This window comes from Lampris incognitus, chromosome 14, assembly GCF_029633865.1.
Source record: "Lampris incognitus isolate fLamInc1 chromosome 14, fLamInc1.hap2, whole genome shotgun sequence".
In the NCBI taxonomy this organism is placed as follows: Eukaryota; Metazoa; Chordata; class Actinopteri; order Lampriformes; family Lampridae; genus Lampris; species Lampris incognitus.
In genome coordinates, this window is record NC_079224.1 from 40,085,527 (window position 1) to 40,103,760 (window position 18,234).

Sequence of the window (18,234 nt, forward strand, 5' to 3'; positions counted from 1 at the left end):
AGTTTAGACCGAAGAGGTCTCTCAGTTGAGTGATGAAACGTATCTGTCAATAAACGCCGTATCCAGATGAACTGATTCAACCCTCTTCCATCATGTACAGTACAGCCACTACTGTACTTTATCATCCTGTAAAAAAATCCCGTTCGAACACCTACCACAGACTGTGTCCTCCTGCCAATTAGGCAGCGCCACCTCTGCCACCTTGCAAGCCACTGCATAGGACTCCAGGGAGCTACAGAAGGTGTGTCGGTCCCCACCGGTGGCACAGTAGTCATACACACAACTGGTCATGTAGATGTCAGGGTTGATGGGATCATGGCAGGGAGTGAAGGCATCTGCCAGTAGTGCGCTACAGTTACTGTAGGCCAGATCCTTTTCATCAGCGTCGCAAGATCTGGGGTCGTCTGGATGGGAATTACACCTAGAGAACATGCAAAGTGTGATTAAAAAGGGGGCATTTTTGAAAGAGCAAACAGAAAGTGGACATTTAGAAATCGAAGGTGCATGCTATCACCCATCTCTGTTACCTAAACAAACACAACATAGAGCACATTGTAATTGGTCGCCTTCTATAACAATAAGCTTCAACAGGCCACAGGCATGCTTGTAAAATACCCCCCCCCCCAAAAAAAAGACTCACAAGGTGCTGTCCTCCATCACCCTCCAGCTGTTTCCGAACTCAAATGCTCCGCCAGCTTGTTTGCCGTCGGGCTTTGTGAAATCATCACTCTGGTCATCAGAGTAGGTGCCACACAGACCGCACAGTCCACCCTTATGGCGCTCATCCACCTGCAGGAACAGCCTGTTCCACCCATCTATCGTCAGCCTGAGGCCAAATGACGTCTCCAGGACGATATATTGGTTCTTACGGTAGACCAATATTGATCCATATATGCCATTGGTGGAGTAGGGGAGACTGACCTGGCTGTTATACATCTAGATAGGGGCCAAACCATTCATTTAATCAGATTATCCAAACTTTGTTACGAATGTATTGCATGGAGTAAACTAGTTTCCACAAGCCAAGCCTTTCTGCTATGATCACAAAAGAAGTCGCTGGAAAAAGAAGCAGTAGCTTTAACAACGCCATGTGCTGGCCTACATATGTATATTTGAGTAGCAAGAAACACAGATCAGTGAAGTGAACTTGACAGTAGGGCAAAGTCAAGTGGGTCAGCTATTTTAGTTTGCATGTCCCAGCAAACCCCAGATGACAAACGACTAACTTCTTTGCATGACCTTAACTATAGAGTGCCTCTCTTACAGTCTCATATCTGAGCTACTGAACATGCGCACAGTGATCCCGAGGTCATTAGCACGCAACATGTTCAAGTAGATAATGTAGCACAGCGATATTCAAAATCCAGCCCAGGATCCAGTTGGCAGTCAGACAGGACTTATAAATTGACCTTGGAAGTCTCCCAGTTTATTACACATTGTCAAGATAGGCTCTCTATATATCCTGAGAACACTAGGAAAACTGCTGGAATTCCCATAGTTGGAAGTTCCAATGTTAATTTTAGATTTTTTTTCCCCCAGGTTGATTAAAATACATTGCACACATATACAAACCCCCAATTCCAATGAAGTTGGGACATTGTGTAAAACGTAAATAAAAACAGAATACAATGATTTGCAAATCCTTTTCGACCTATATTCAATTGAATACACTACAAAGACAAGATATTTAACGTTCAAACTGATAAACTTTATTGGTTTTTTTGCAAATATTCACTCATTTTGAATTTGATGCCTGCAACACGTTCCAAAGAAGCTGGGACAGGGGCATGTTCACCACTGTGTTACACCACCTTTCCTTTTAACAACACTCAATAAGCATTTGGAAACTGAGGACACTAATTGTTGAAGCTTTGTAGGTGGAATTCTTTCCCATTCTTGCTTGATGTATGACTTCAGTTGCTCAACAGTCCGGGGTCTCCGTTGTTGTATTTTGCACTTCATAATGCGCCACACATTTTCAATGGGAGACAGGTCTGGACTGCAGGCAGGCCAGTCCAGTACCCGCACTCTTTTACTGCGAAGCCACGCTGTAGGAACACGTGCAGAATGTGGCTTGGCATTGTCTTGCTGAAATAAGCAGGGACGTCCCTGAAAAAGATGTCGCTTGGATGGCAGCACATGTTGCTCCAAAACCTTTGGACCTTTCAGCCTTAATGGTGCCTTCACAGATGTGCAAGTTACCCATGATGCCATGGGCACTAATACCCCCCATACCATCACAGATGCTGGCTTTTGAACTCTGCGCTGATAACAATCTGGATGGTCCTTTTCCTCTTTAGCCCAGAGGACATGACGTCCATGATTTCCAAAAACAATTTGAAATGTGGACTCATCAGACCACAGCACACTTTTCCACTTTGTATCAGTCCATCTCAGATGAGCTCGGGCTCAGAGAAGCCAGCGGCGTTTCTGGGTGGTGTTGATATCTGGCTTTTGCTTTGCATGGTAGAGTTTTAACTGGCACTTGTAGATGTAGCGGCGAACTGTGTTAACTGACGATGGTTTTCCCAAGTGTTCCTGAGCCCACGTGGTAATATCCTATACAGAATGATGTCGGTTTTTAATGCAGTGCCGCCTGAAGGGTCAAAGGTCACGGGCATTCAGTGTTGGTTTTCAGCCTTGCCGCTTACGTGCAGAGATTTCTCCGGATTCTCTGAATCTTTTGATGATATTATGGACTGTAGATGATGAAATCCCTAAATTCCTTGCAACTGTACGTTGAGAAACGTTGTTCTTAAACTGTTGGACTATTTGCTCACACAGTTGTTCACAAAGTGGTGACCCTCGCCCCATCCTTGCTTGTGAAAGACTGAGCCTTTCGGGGATGCTCCTTTTGTACCCAATCACGACACTCACCTGTTTCCAGTTAACCTGTTCACCTGTGGAATGTTCCAAACAGGTGTTTCTTGAGCATTCCTCAACTTTCCCAGTCTTTTGTTGTTCCTGTCCCAGCTTCTTTGGAACGTGTTGCAGGCATCAAATTCAAAATGAGTGAATATTTGCAAAAAAACAATAAAGTTTATCAGTTTGAACGTTAAATATCTTGTCTTTGTAGTGTATTCAATTGAATATAGGTCGAAAAGGATTTGCAAATCATTGTATTCTGTTTTTATACACATTTACACAACGTCCCAACTTCATTGGAATTGGGGTTTGTATAAAGTAAATTGATGACCTATTATCCAGGTTAATAAATAAATGTAGTCAACAAATTAGCAAGTCCAACCAAACCAACCAAAAAACAAATGAAAGAATGAACAGGTAAAGGAGTAAAATGGCCAGAGAGGTCAATAGACAGACAGACAGACAGACATAGAATGGGCGATTGGATGAATGGTTGATTGATTGTTTGATCAATTACACAGAGTAACCCGAGAGGAATTAGATGAAGTTTGAGAGCTGTTTTTATTCCATACTTACATTGATAGTTCCACTCTGATTCAGGATGATGTGCACATCCTCAACCTGAAAACCCACCGCCTCCAGCTTGGAGCGGGTCAGGTTCTGAGAGAAGGGGTTGTGGTTGCGTCCGGTCACAGTGAACTGGACTGAGCTATGATCTCCGCAAGCGGTAGCCAGTGTGTAGTTGCAGCCTCCCTGGAAGTCGTATGCCTTCCCGTCAAGAGTGATATAGTGTGGGTCGCCGTACACTCTACAGGTGGCGGGATTGGAAGGGAAACAACCTTTGACCCCTTCCTCGACCATACAGACCTCATTGTCTGCGCAGTGCCATGCGGTGCAATGGACCTCATTATTACCCATGCACCGACACTGTTGGTTACACTCTCCATCCAAGAACATTGCTCCTCTCTAGATTAATGATCAGTTAAAAAAAAAAGAAAAGGAAGAGTATTGTGAACATCAGCAATGACATTACTGAATCGTACACCATTATTCTCTTTTAGCTGGCGAGAACACAGAAATTTCATGGGTCAATGGTAAGGATTCTTTGCTGTGTGTGTCCCCGTCCATCTGCTCCGCTAACCTTGTAGTGTTGTCCGTTTTTCCAGCAGCCACAGTCTTCAGTGAGGACACACCTACCCCCACTGAGCTTGAAACCAGAGTCACATTCACATCTCTCTTCGCAGCTTCCGCACGTCCTTGGTAAATCCTGACCGGCGCAAACCTCAGGGCAGGCCTCGGCACATGCACTGTAATGGCTGTTCTCACCACACACCAGGGCTGGAGGGGTTCGAGAGGAGAGAAGAGAGAAGAGGGTGTGGCCATGATGTGCGGCGTGTACATATCATCCTCACCCTTATCGTAATAACCATCATCTACTTCATCATTTGCCACTATTTCCTCTTTGATTCAACAATAGGCTATAGTAAAGGAAAAATGATCTCAACAGGAAGTATTTCAGCAACATACGGCAGAGAGTGGAGTTTCTCCAGGCTGGTAAATCGACACCAGCCTCCTGGCAGATATCAGCGTAAGCCTGCAGCGTCTCACATAGCGCCGCCATGTTTCCATGAGCACCACACATCCTTGACACACAGCTCCGGAAGTAACTCTCTGCGCCCACGACAGCCAGACAGCCGGAGAAGGGGCCGGTCCCAGAAATGAGGCCTCCGCAGTAGGGCTCGCCGCTGTACTCGGACATCTCCCCGGGATCACACTTGTGAGGCACGAGAGTGATCTCACAAGATGAGGTCGCCTCCGTCTGCTGGCTCGGCGCTAAAGCTGTGGCATTCAGACCGTCAGGCCAGAGGTAGTCATCATCTCCACGGTGGTTGAAGTTGCCACACATGCCGCAGACTTTACCGTCGTAAGAGGCCGGCACAGTAACTTGGACAGCACCGGTGTTGTCATATGAAACAAAGAGACCGAAGTCGGTCTCTATCATAACAGCAGCGGGGTTGCTATGGATCTCGACAGTGCCGTTGTCAAGGACCATTGGGAGCTTCCTCCAGATGCCATTAACCTGTTAGGTTAAAAGCAGCGGTTAAGATATCGTTCTTCTCATACTGTCATCTACCATATGGATGGACTGTGTGTCATGGTTTATTAAAGGCTCCAGAATTCCAACACTTGATAAGCAACGTAGTGCCGGAACATTACGCAACTAAACTCTGCCCTTGAAGATAAAGTCTATCAGTATGACGACGCTACAGATATGGGGATGCTTGCGTCTAATAATAACCGTTCAACAGTGTTGCACCATTACAACACAGTGGCACGGTACCAAACAAAATGAAACACCTATGGCGTGGACTACAGTTCTGTATAAAACGGTTAGATGGACTGCAACACAGACTCAGAATTTAAACTTTTCACTCTATTGTAAAACGTCGTCCGATTTGTACTAGTAAACTATTTGAACTTCTGCATAACGGCCGATGTACAGTAGTGTGTGAGCGGACAAAGACTGCATTTTCTGTTTCGGAACCAGAAGCGTGAATATGAAATTAGGCTAATTTGGATGTTTAAGTCGATCAATACTCTCCATAACTCCACAGTCCTTCTGCCATTTACCGTTTGGGGGCCAGATGCACCAACTGGGCTGTAGGTGAAATTGAGTAACGTGTAAATTCTGTGTTGATCTGGTTTGAGCGGACTTACTATGGCCCGGTGGGTCTGCCTTTTCAGCAGGGACACCCTCAGGCCCTTTAGCTCCACATTGACCTGTTGAATGGCAGACACGGACGAGTTCCCCTTCCGTCCACTGACCACCTCCACACTGAACATGGGCAGATCCTGGGTGGGGGCACAGGTCTGGGCCAGGACGTAGGTGCAGGGGGCCATGAAACGGAAGAGGGCCCCGTCAAAGGTGCTGCATTGTGGGTCAGTGTGGACGGTGCAGGTCCCGTGGCCGGTCATCCGACTGGAGTTCGCTGTAATCGGACCACAGTTTTGACCCGCGGGACACTGAGAGAAAGAGCAGCTGAGCCGGCCCGCAGAACACAGGCAACGAGTAGACCCGTCCGTCCAGAACTCTGCACCGGGTTCACACTGGTTTCCTATGGGGGGATATGATGAAATAAAAAAAATCAATGTATATAGTATATATAAATATATACCTCTCTGAGAGACAAGACTATTCATATAATTTTCTTTATACTTGTCACCTTGGCAAAAAAAAAAAAAAATTATGTATATTTGTTTGTTGGTTTGTTTACTTTCAAATTTTTTTCAAGCCCTGGCACTGTTCCCTTAATATGTAACTTGCTCAATGCTCCACACATCCCTTTCTTTGTTGTTGTACGGTATCTCCTAACACAGACAAACAACAACAACAACGAAGTGATTTGTACGTCGTGGCGAGGAATGCATCACATTACTAAACGATATTCTGAGCTGCTTTGATAAGGATCTTTTCAGATCCTCAAACAAGTCACGTGATCTCCATTCGCTTCCCGATATTTTTCACTAACATGGGGAAAAAAGTGTCCTCCTTCTTGCCGGCAATGAGAAAAGACTGAAACTAGGGCGAATCAACGTCTAGGGGAACGATAACAAGAGAAAAAGCAATGTTTTGATACATGGGCATCTTCATTTTATCTCTGAGCCTTTTGTATGTGTAGATGAGCCACCATCCAGAGTTTAGTAGCCTTGTACTGTGAGGAAGCTCTTTTACAGTTTCATTGATCAGCCGTACAGAAGAATATGGCAGCAAAACTCTATTAAAACTCTAGCACAGCTAACCTTCAGGGGTTTTAGTAAAATGATACTTAAAACCCAGACAGAGAAATTGCTGTGGCCCCGGACCCGTCCCACACCCGACACTTCATCCGGGCCACATACCGCGTGGAATGATGGCGCTTGAGCGGTCCGCTCCTGTTTGCCAGATCTGGGCCAGAACCAAGCCACAGCAATGCCGCATGTCCCACATATTTGCCAAAGGTGGCCCATATTTGTTTTGTGATATTTGGGCCATATTCACCATTTACCACACGGGCCACTTCAGGGTCACATCCAGATCACATGTTGCTACATGAGCGCCGCATCTTTGCCAACAAAAAGGCCCACATGTGATTTGGCATATCTGAGCCGTATTTGCTGCTATTATACATGTGGGCCACTTCAGGCTCACATCCGTTTTGTCAGGGCACGAAGAAGGCCATCAGTGCCGCATCATTGCCTGAAGTGGCCCACATCATGATGCTATCTGGGAAGGGTGCGAATGAGGGGAACCGTGTCTTTTTGAGAGGGAGACGTCTGCTCTCCGCATGACAGAATAATTCATAAATCATCATTTAGGGAATTTCATTGACATTCTTGGTAAATACTCACCACACTGTCCTTTCCTTACTCCTATTCGGTCGAAGGCAACCCGCCCTTGCACAGACAGCTCCTGGACAGCTTCTAATGACACCTGATATAAAGAGATGTACAGGTTGTAATTTATGCAACATTTTTTTTTTTGGATTCCCCCCCCTTTTTTTTCTCCCCAGTTGTACCTGGCCAATCACCTCCCTCTTCTGAGCCATCACGGTTACTGCTCCACCCCCTCTGCCGATCCGGGGAGGGCTGCAGACTACCACATGTCTCCTCCGACACATGTGGAGTCGCCAGCCGCTTGTTTTCACCTGACAGTGAGGAGTTTCACCAGGGGGACGTAGCGCGTGGGAGGATCACGCTACCCCCCTCCCCCCCCAAAAAAAAGGCACCCTGACTGACCAGAGGAGGCGCTAGTGCAGCGACCAGGACACATATCCACATCCAGCTTCCCACCCGCAGACACGGCCAGTTGTGCCTGTAGGGACACCTGACCATGCCGGAGGTAACACGGGGATTCGAACCAGCGACCTCCATGTTGGTAGGCAACGGCATAGACCACTACACTACCCAGACACCCAATTATGCGACATTTTAGTATGAATCACAAACCCTTCATAGATTTGGGCAACAATAATATATTCCTATAAACACTATTATCATGTACTCCCATATTTGGATGTTTTATTCACTTTTTTCCTTCCCTCGTTTCTTTTTCCTTCCTTACCCGGGTCTCCGCTTCTGTGCCGGCTAAGGGAACGAACACTTGTCTCCAAGAACCGCTTTGCAGGGCAGGTGAAGTCCAGATTTCCACCGGTCCGGTTCTGGTTTTGAGTAGAGCTCGAAGCGCTGACCCATTAGCTCCCTCTGGCAGCAGGTACCAGAACTCCAGGCAGGCCTCGCCCCCCAGCCTGAGGGGCTCGCTCTCCACGGTACTCACCGAGACATACTCTGGAGAGAGGTAACGCTCAAGTTTAGAGGTGAGGAACAAGATTACCGTGTCTTACAGACTGAATTCTGTATACTGACTGAGGCCTGCGTTTGACCCCGCCATGGGAAGCTACCGTGCTGTGCTGTGCTTATTTCTAAAGGGCGAGGATTTAATTAACTCGGCATCCTTCTCTTTTTAAAACCACGCAACACGAGCGGCAACAGATGCCTCTGAATGTGCAACTGTGGGATGAGCTTTTTTTTCCGTTGCATTATCATTAACTCCCATTATCAGAACAGAGCGAAATGTTCCCACCTCTTTGTTATGGGAATAACTACAAAAGTGCATCTGTTGTGCTCTATTATAATTAGATGCTAAATAGCTGAAGAGTTTTGGAGCAGCTAACTGTGAGACTCAAGTGTAGGCCCTCTACTTTGATTGCCCCGGGGAGAACGCTGGGCTATAAAAAGATTATTACCCCGCTTTAGATCAATTAGTGATATGCTGTGAGGCACAGACACACACACACACACACAGACACACACAGACACACACACAGCCTGCCTGCCTGCCTGCAGATTGGAACAGAACTGTGGACCGATGTTCCAAGTGTGTGCCGTATCTGTTAGAGCTGAAGTCGACTCGATGTGGCAGAGTCGACCCCCTGTTGCCTAACGTTCGCCGACTAGCGATAACGTTTCATAACCACGTCGAACTGGGGGCAGCGTCGACGGAGCCGCCGCTGTCACGTTGTGCATCTACTGTACCTGTTCCTGTTTGGGCTCTCGTCCAATCACAAAGCAGACTGCTGTTGCTGTCGAGCACACACCGTGTAACATATTCTGGAGACGGAGAGAAGAATTCACTTCAGAAGAACGCACTTCAGTCAGTCAATCAACCAGTCTGTCTGTCTGTCACTTTGTCTGTCTGTCTGTCACTCATCTGTCTGTCTCTCTCTCACTCTGTCTCTCTGACTCTTTGACTGTCACTCTGACTGTCTGTCTCTGATGCTGTCTGTCTGTCACTGTCACTGTCTCTATCTATGTATCTGTCTATCTATCTATCCGTCTCACTCTATCTATCTATCTATCTATCTATCTATCTATCTATCTATCTATCTATCTATCTATCTATCTATCTATCTATCTATCTATCCATCTATTTCACTCTGTTTATCTATCTATCTGTCTGTCTGTCTGTCTGTCTGTCTGTCTGTCTGTCTGTCTGTCTATCTGCATCTATCTATCTATCTATCTATCTATCTATCTATCTATCTATCTATCTATCTATCTATCTATCTATCTATCTATCTATCTATCTATCTATCTATCTCCTCTGTCTATCTATGTATCTGTCTATCTATCTATCTGTCTCACTCTATCTATCTATCTATCTATCTATCTATCTATCTATCTATCTATCTATCTATCTATCTATCTATCTATCTGTCTATCTGTCTGTCTGTCTGTCTGTCTGTCTGTCTGTCTGTCTGTCTGCATCTATCTATCTATCTATCTATCTATCTATCTATCTATCTATCTATCTATCTATCTATCTATCTATCTATCTATCTATCTATCTATCTATCTCCTCTGTCTATCTATGTATCTGTCTATCTATCTATCTGTCTCACTCTATCTATCTATCTATCTATCTATCTATCTATCTATCTATCTATCTATCTATCTATCTATCTATCTATCTATCTATCTATCTATCTATCTGTCTGTCTGTCTGTCTGTCTGTCTGCATCTATCTATCTATCTATCTATCTATCTATCTATCTATCTATCTATCTATCTATCTATCTATCTATAATACTATTGGGGTAAAAAAAAAAAAAAACAGGTTTCCTTAACATGCATTTGGTTTTAGCGGCAGCTACACATGTAGCTTGGCGCGGGGCGGCTCTGTGGGGAAGTGCATTGTTAATCTAAGAAAGCGCTCGTGTGCGGCAAACCAGGAAATTGGCAGTGTAAAATGACACCAAAATTACTGATGGGAGCGCCGCAACAGCACTTTATAAGACCGTCTGACGAACAACCTGCTCCTCTCACAAATTCCTCCATCTCGCGAACGTGTGAGCGGCTAACTGCGAGGCCGGGTGTGGGGGGGAAGGATGTACGGTCACTCGGCAGGTGTGGATTCAGGTCTGATCTCGGTGAATCACGCTACCTGAGTTTGGCCTCCAGCTGGGAAGAGTCAGCGACGAGTTCTCAGCTTCGGCACTGAGAGAGGGAGACATGAGAGACGGGCTCGGCCATCAGTAAAACACCGAGGTGGAAAGTCACAAATCACAACTATTCTCGCTACAGTGCTTCAGTATACTTCCCCCTGGAATGGTACTTCCGGGCAGAGTAAAGTCATAGTACTTTCCTTTGAGTTGACGTATAATACAGTATTCAGCCTTGTTTTATTCGTCTATTTTTCCTTCTGCTAACCGGCTAACTGAAGAATTTGTTTGAACATGCTTTAAGTGCTACTGGTACTGGGTGCTTTTGGAGATTTACTTTGCCAAAATATATATTTGTGTTGTTCATACAGGGCGTTCGTGCTTATTTCCAACGATATAGGCTTTTGTCATCCACACAATATTTCCATATTTTAGAGCTGCAGCCGTGTTTGTTTGCAGACACGAAAAGAACAAAAGTCTCATTTCTCAAGTTGTTTTTCACTACACCGTAAATGCTGAAAGTTAAGTTTACTTAAAAAAAATAGGAAACCGATTACACTTGGGAAAAGTAAGTAAATGAACTTAATTGTGTCAAGTTATGTGAAATCATTTCACGCAAAATCATTTCGCATAACTTGACACAATTAAGTTCAATTACTTACTTTTCCCAAGTGTAATCAGTTTCCTAATTTTTGTTTCGTAAACTTTTAGAATTTAGTGTGCACAACTCATTTACTCTTTCTTGAGTAATCCGAGTAACTGAGTATGCTTTCACTTTTACTCAAGTAAATTATCACAAAATCAATCATTAATTAATTATTAGTTATTAAATTAATAATTATTACTGCTGCTTAGCAGTACTTTTACTTGAGTAAGAATGTTCAGTTCTCGTTCCACCTCTTAGCTGGTGCAAAAATGGAAATCGCCCATTGTTTCGCAGTAAATGTAAAAACAAAACCATGATCAGTGTGATATATTGATCAGTGCAGTACAGACGGGAGGTTAATGATAAGCTGTCTTGAGACCAACCTGGCATGAGTCCCCTCCAGATTTAGAAGGAGTAGAGCCGTGGTGAGCAGCAGATCTGTGCAGCTGCCTCCAAACATGGCAGCCTGTGTGGCGGGTTTGTCCTCTCTTTAAAATGTTCCCCTGGATGCCCCTGATGAAAACAACCAAATGCCAAAGCACTACAATGAAGCGTCTCTTCGCAGTTCCTGTAATTATATGAGGAGGAGCGCTTTATGCTTCCTGTCTGCTTCTCGCTGCAGAATGGGGAGGTATGGGCGTTTATAGGGCCTGCACCTGACCTGACCACAGCGGTGGGTGGAGGGAGAAGCCGTGCAGCAGAATGGGAAGAGACGAGAGGGGCTGGACCGGATCAGTGGCATGAAATATTACAGAAGTGATGGCCGCTGCTGACATAGTTACGAGTAAACGGCGTGGTTCATGGGTTAGGTCAGTGTTTAGTGCGAGCATTGCTGGGTCGTAAAAGGCGCCGAGGCGTAGAGGGGGCATAACAACAACACATGAAAGGTTGATGGGATTAATGATTAAATTACAAATTGCACTCATAGACAAACTCAGTCGTTAAAATTTTTGATGTTTTCCGGCTCAACTCGACTCATTGCAGATTTATGAACCCAGTCTTGCTCTGACTGGGTATATAAAAGTGGTGATATCAATGTTAAAGATAATTCATTGCTGTTGCTGGGTGCCAATCAAATAATAATAATTAATAAATAAAAACTACTGGTTTAAATAGTAAGATGGAATGAATTTAGTGGCATCCTTGAACTGATATTGACGTGTCAATGTACTCATTTATAGAAAATGACTCATGAGGGCATCGGAGGGTCCAAAAATATAAAACCTCGTCTTATTCTTGCGGTTAATCAGTCTCTGACTAATTATACGGAACTGGAAAAAAAAAAGTTAAAAAGGTTCTGCAAGGTGAAGTAAACGTAGTTATGTAATGCGAAGGCCTGGTGCCATATCGTGTCTTTTCAGACGTGTTCAGCTCAGAGAGCAAAGCTGCGAGGCGAAGCGTTGATGGGACACGATGGCATTTTGACATGTCCACTTCATCTTAGGTTTCATGGCAAGCTGACAAAAAAAAAAAAATCCAACTAAAACAAAAAAACTCTGATGATCCATCAACCCGCACCCTGCCAGAAAACCACGGAGCGCATACGCCTGCAGAAAGACACCGGATACGTTTACATGCACAGCGGTGCTCCGACTACTGGGAATAATCGGCGTAGGGCAGTGTCTCCATCAAAAGGTTTACCTGGTTTGAAATAACACAATTTCTCAAAAATCCAGGTATATCTGGATTTTATTTTTTGTAAATAATTGGGCTATGGTCTGTAACAATATCTGATTCGTTGCGTCCAATGACCTTTCACATGTGCAGTTTCAAGATACCTAATACTACTAATAATACTAAGTGCTACTAATAATACTTATAGTACTAATAGTGCTAATAAGAAACCATGCACCAATTCATAAAAAATGGTTAAGCAAAAATCTGGTGTCTTAATTGTGCTATTTTTATGTCAGTGTTGACCTTACCTCTGATAAAGATAGTCAGATAAAGGTGTTTATATGGCTGTACTTGAAGCAGGAGTATTGCCCTAATTGGTCATTGATCCTATTAGTAATGGGAGGGTAAATATAACCCTAGATTCAAGTGAAGTATGGGGTACTATACTGCACACGCCCTCAGCCAAACACATGCAGGTTGTGATCGACTGTTTCATGGTGTCTGATGGACAACTCATGTAACCCGCTGCGGCTGTAAGTCTGCCCTGACAACCCGTCCGACAATCACCGCCGAGGAGCCCCTGAAGACCCGATCCAGGAGTGCAACGTCGAACAGAAGAGGCAATATGTGCTTCACTGCAGTCACGTTAAACCGAAAAGACCGTACGAAATGCAAGAATAGGAGTTGGACTTTTCTTTTCTTTTTCCTGAGGCTATCGCATTCCTGAATGAAGCTTTTCCCCTGCAGGGGATTGATCTCTGCAGAAAATTCAACCTAACGTTTGTCGTTGACCCCGGTGAATGTTACACGCGGGAGTAGGGCAGCAAAGCATCGTGCTCGCTAGATGTCTGAGCTGCAAAGCCACCTCACACCATTTAGCAGGGATAAGCCCAAATGGTGAGTCAGTAAAGTTTTCCCTTTGTGAGAGGCATGTGTACATCTTGACCCGATACCAGTCTTGTTAAAACAGGCTGCAACTCTGGGTGTGCTAAAGCATATTTACAGCATGTCAGGCAGATAGCAGGCCACGGTTAAAGTATGGCCTGAAATCACTCCGGTGATAAGAGCGAGACATTGCGTTGGGAGGTGGTTGTCTTGTCGGCCTTCTGTGACTCATTCTTGAAGCCTCATCCTATTTGCCAATAGAGCGGGGGCCTAAAATAAATATTTCCTCACAATTGTTCATTGTGAAGTATGCCTTTCCCGAAGAATCTGCGCAGAAAACCAAATGCTTAAATAAAGCGATGTGGAAATACTTAGCCGTATGAGGGGCCACACAAGCCATACTATATCCTGGCCCTCTCACATACACACATTCTCCTTTCAAATACACATATATTTTCATTCTTACACCCACACATTTTTATTCTCATATTTATATATTTGAACTCACACATTCATACAGTTTACATTTTTAGCGAAAGGAGAACGTATGTATGTTAGAGGGCCAAAAATGAATATGGCTTGTACGGCCCCTCACATCGACGTATGGTTTCTTCTTTACACAGAGAACCACTTCTGCCTTAAGTAGTGACAAGAACCGAAATACGCTAATCGCCTTGTGTCTTCGCAGATAATCTACACATATCCGCGTCAAACCAACCCTGATTTATTAACATCGCCGAGGTTTTATCTTTGAGTGGCTAAAGTGTGTGATTCATGACACAGCAAGAATTACTCAAAAAAAAAAAAAAAAAAAAAACCCTGACCCAAGGCAGTCTGAGGAGACGGGGACATGTGGTGCTGCGATAAGATTCCTTACATAATAAAACGGAAGGACGAATCAGAGGCCTGTTGTCACACCAGCAGGTGAGAACGCCTCGGTTCAGATTGTTAAGATTCGTTTCCCCTCCGCTCGGTTAGCGTTTCGCCAAGACCAGTCACGCCTTTCAAGTCGCTCTTAACAGATTCAGCGTTGCTCCGGCGGGGCAAGCTGGAAAGTCACCAAAACAGGCGAACGAATCTTATTTTGGGTATTCTGGCAAGCGATGCTCCCGCGTGGCATCCTTTCATTCCCTGCCCCGACAAACACATTACCGGGTTGTGGTTAGCAGTACCCCAACCTGATCATTGCAATCCTTTGGTGACACTAAACTGCAACATGACATCAATCTGAAAAGGGGACTTAATAACTAGTCAATAAATTCATTAACCAATAAATTTCTTCACACCGCTGCCGACTAATTGGGGGCCCATTAATAATAAACCTGCGCCACGCCCGGTCTTCCGGGCAGAAGCGGGAGAAAGGGCACCGACGCTGCAAGAGCAGAGCGATGCAGGTCTGCGCAAGGTTAGCCGTAAACGGAGCCCCTCGTCCATGACTAACAGTTAATAAGTCCATGTTTGGCCTTTGTATCTTTCCTGTGTCGGTTTCCGCTGTCTCGTGGTCAAAAATAGAACACCTGACTCGGCACAGGAATGTGGCTTTGGGGAACTCGGCGTCACGCGGGGCTATTTTTCAAGATCTCAAGGAGATACCGTGCCCCACTGTTTATTGAGTACACGAGCTGGTGTTCCATTAGACTGTGCTGGGAACAGCGGGTTAGCATCCCGCAGGAGAGGACGTTAACTCACGGCGCTCTAATGGATGTGCATGATTACGAAACACGGAAAGTTCTCCGCCGCTACACATTTTCATCCGTGATGTAGGACCGTGGAGGCCAACCGGCCACCTCTGGGAAAATCGATAACATTGTTTTGTATATTTTGGGAAGGATAATCCTGTCTTTGTTTTTTTTACAATATGGGTCTTATTTTTGGAGTTTTTCTGCATATTAGCTGTGATATCATTTTACTCACCGGCTTCATTGTGGAGATGTTGGACATGGCACCGCCGCCACACAGGTTGTCAAAGGTGTCTTCCAGGGCAAAGGAATATAAGGATCAGACATGTGTCCACAAGTTCAATTAAACCCAGCCACATATTTCGAGGTGAAAACAAAAGTGCAAGACAAAAGTTATTACTCCAATATTACCAATGGTGGATCACACGGGCTGGGCTACTTCCTGGTTCAGCTTGCAGGAACGACCAGATACGCACCGTAGAAACTAATGACCACTATAAACAACCCAACCAACACGACTGAGAAGTGAGGGATAATGGGGAACACAGCCTAACTGAGATACTAAGGTATTTGTTGCCATTGTTGTTGTTGAATGAACAGGTTTAAGGCTCGTGTTGAGGTGCCCCAAAAGACGCTGTTGCCAACCTGTACCTAGTGGTGCTGCCGTGCCCAAATGCTCCAAGATGAAGCTGGTGAGTAAAATGACATCTTAAACGAAGCGCACACTAGCATTTCAGTTATGCCGTGCCGCCCCATGGCATGGCTCAGGGGGTAGGGTGGGCCGTCCAGTAAGCATAAGGTCACCGGTTCGATCCCCAGCTCCTCCAGAGAGCGTGTCGAAGGGTCCTTGAGCGAGACACTGAACCCCTATCTGCTCCTGATGAGCAGGTTGGTGCCTTGCATGGCGGCCTCCGCCATCAGTGTATGAATGTGTGTGTGTGTGTGTGTGTGAATGGGTGAATGTGAGACACACACTGTAAAGCGCTTTGAGTGGTCGCCAGACTAGAAAAGCGCCGTATAAACGCAGTCCATTTAGCATTATTTCCAAAACAACAAAAGTAAGACAGGTTGTAAAAACACGGAAGTATCCTTTAAGTACGCAAGGAAAGCAAGGACAGTCAGACAGGGAGACATACAGAAAGAGAAGACATGCAATATTGATCAAGTGCTGGACCCAAACCCTTATCTCTGCAAATCCATGACAAGGACGTGCACCCCAGTCCCCATTCCAGGAGCTATGGACGCCTTGCATGCACGTCCTCCTAGCTCTCCTTGGACCCTTATCCAAAGTTAATTTGCCGAAACACCTCTTCAGCCGTGTGTCGGAGTTCATCTCGCACTACTCTTGAAACCCAAAGGTCACTTCTGCACACACACACACACACACACACACACACACACACACACACACACACACACAAAAAGAAAAGAAAATCAATCCGCAGCACCACATTTCATCTTCGAATAGGTCAGTCTGTGGCGTAAGAATATCTGCTGTACTCCCGTTCGTACCCTTCTCCTCTCTCCTCACCGTCTGCAGACCCCGGAGATGTCCTGGCCCCAACTAGCGGGTCAAGGTCACGGTTGACGGATAACACCGGGCTAGGTAGGGCAGATACTGAGCTCTCCCTCATGTCTCAGCTCCGGTAAAAAAGTCTTTTTATTGAATCTTCCCTCCCTTCCGTACATGCGAGCCGCTGTCTCGGATCGGGGAATTAAAGGCACACGTGGGTTTTCTGTGTCTCTTTGCAGTGTGCTGAGATGTCCAAATGATTCGACCCCGGGGTCAAGGTCCTTCCGAGGTGGAGAGCGGAGGGACAGCAGAGCCAGACAGCAGCGAGCTTTCCCACATGTGTTGGGCTTAAACACAAGCCCCCCTCTCTTCCTTGTCTCCGCATCCCCCGCTTCTTCGCTCTATAGGAAGTGTAGCGATGTAGCGTGAAGGATTCTGGGCCTTATAATCCATCCATCCATTATCCAAACCGCTCATCCTGCTTTTATTTTTTGGATTTTCCTCCCCCCTTTTCTCCCCAGTTGTACCCGGCCACATACCCCACTCTTCCGAGCCGTCCCGTTCGCTGCTCCACCCCCCTCGGCCGATCCGGGGAGGGCTGCAGACTACCACATGCATGTGGAGTCGCCAGCCGCTTCTTTTCACCTGACAGTGAGGAGTTTCCCCAGTCCCCCTTGAACAGGTGCCCCGACCGACCAGAGGAGGCGCTAGTGCGGCGACCAGGACACACGCTCACATCCGGCTTCCCACCCGCAGACACGGACAATTGTATCTGTAGGGACACCCGAGCAAGACAAACGCAACACGGGGATTCGAACCGGCGATCCCCGCGTTGGTAGGCAACGGAACAGACCGCCACGCTACGCGGACGCCCCGCCCCCTCCCTTATAAGGTTTTCTGAGATTGATGACGTAACGCCATGCTTTCGTCAGCTACTTGGAAGTGTGCGGAGGAGAGAAGTTTATCGCAGAAATACATTTGACGTCGGGGGGAGGAGCTGATCAGAACCAACGGGGCCTTCCGGTATTTCCGGATCCGTTTAACACGCATATTCACCGACTGGTTTTACGTGCGGGGGGGACGTTTCGGCGTCGGCACAGAGGCGAGTCGTAACTCGTCAACAACGTCTCAGCCTCAAGTCCCGGAAGAGAACCAGCGGTTATGAAGCGATAAGGGGAATAAATAACTTCCCTCCTTCCAATTACTCCCACGAAACACAAACCCAATTAAACGCCCTGACATTTCTGTTACTCGCCATGTTGTCGGAACACCTCTCCTCCTCCACCCTCCACCCTTCCCCTGCCTCCTCTTCCTCCCCTCCTTAATCTACACCCAAGGTCGTGCCACGTCCTTACCTTCCCCTCTGCTGCTTTCTCCCCCTCTGTCACGCGCCGTTGAGGAATTCCCACGTGATCTTGCGGGTGTCTCCGCCCCGTGGCGCTTCGTCTCAAAAACCCGAGCCCGGTATCTCCCGACCGGCCCCTCGGGCGCCGCACGGGCCGTTTAATGAATAAAGGTGTTCGCTGGTTCTGCTCCGCCTATCAGGGGGGA

At 46.1% G+C, this 18,234-nt stretch overlaps 1 protein-coding gene across 1 annotated transcript in view; it reads right to left on the bottom strand.

Annotated features, from left to right (window-relative positions):
- The window catches only part of LOC130124453 (zonadhesin-like), a 38,376-nt gene extending 21,572 nt beyond the window's left edge, over positions 1-16,804 (bottom strand). Inside the window, exons 1-11 of the mRNA XM_056293907.1 lie at positions 16,702-16,804; positions 15,406-15,464; positions 7,967-8,188; positions 7,255-7,336; positions 5,584-5,855; positions 4,393-4,945; positions 4,007-4,203; positions 3,442-3,831; positions 2,242-2,246; positions 641-925; positions 156-421 (exon numbers count right to left, since the gene is read on the bottom strand). Of these exons, the coding sequence (XP_056149882.1) occupies positions 156-421; positions 641-925; positions 2,242-2,246; positions 3,442-3,831; positions 4,007-4,203; positions 4,393-4,945; positions 5,584-5,855; positions 7,255-7,336; positions 7,967-8,188; positions 15,406-15,464; positions 16,702-16,804 (2,434 nt within the window). The remainder of the gene's footprint in view (positions 1-155; positions 422-640; positions 926-2,241; positions 2,247-3,441; positions 3,832-4,006; positions 4,204-4,392; positions 4,946-5,583; positions 5,856-7,254; positions 7,337-7,966; positions 8,189-15,405; positions 15,465-16,701) is intronic.
- Between the last annotated feature and the right edge of the window lie 1,430 nt (positions 16,805-18,234).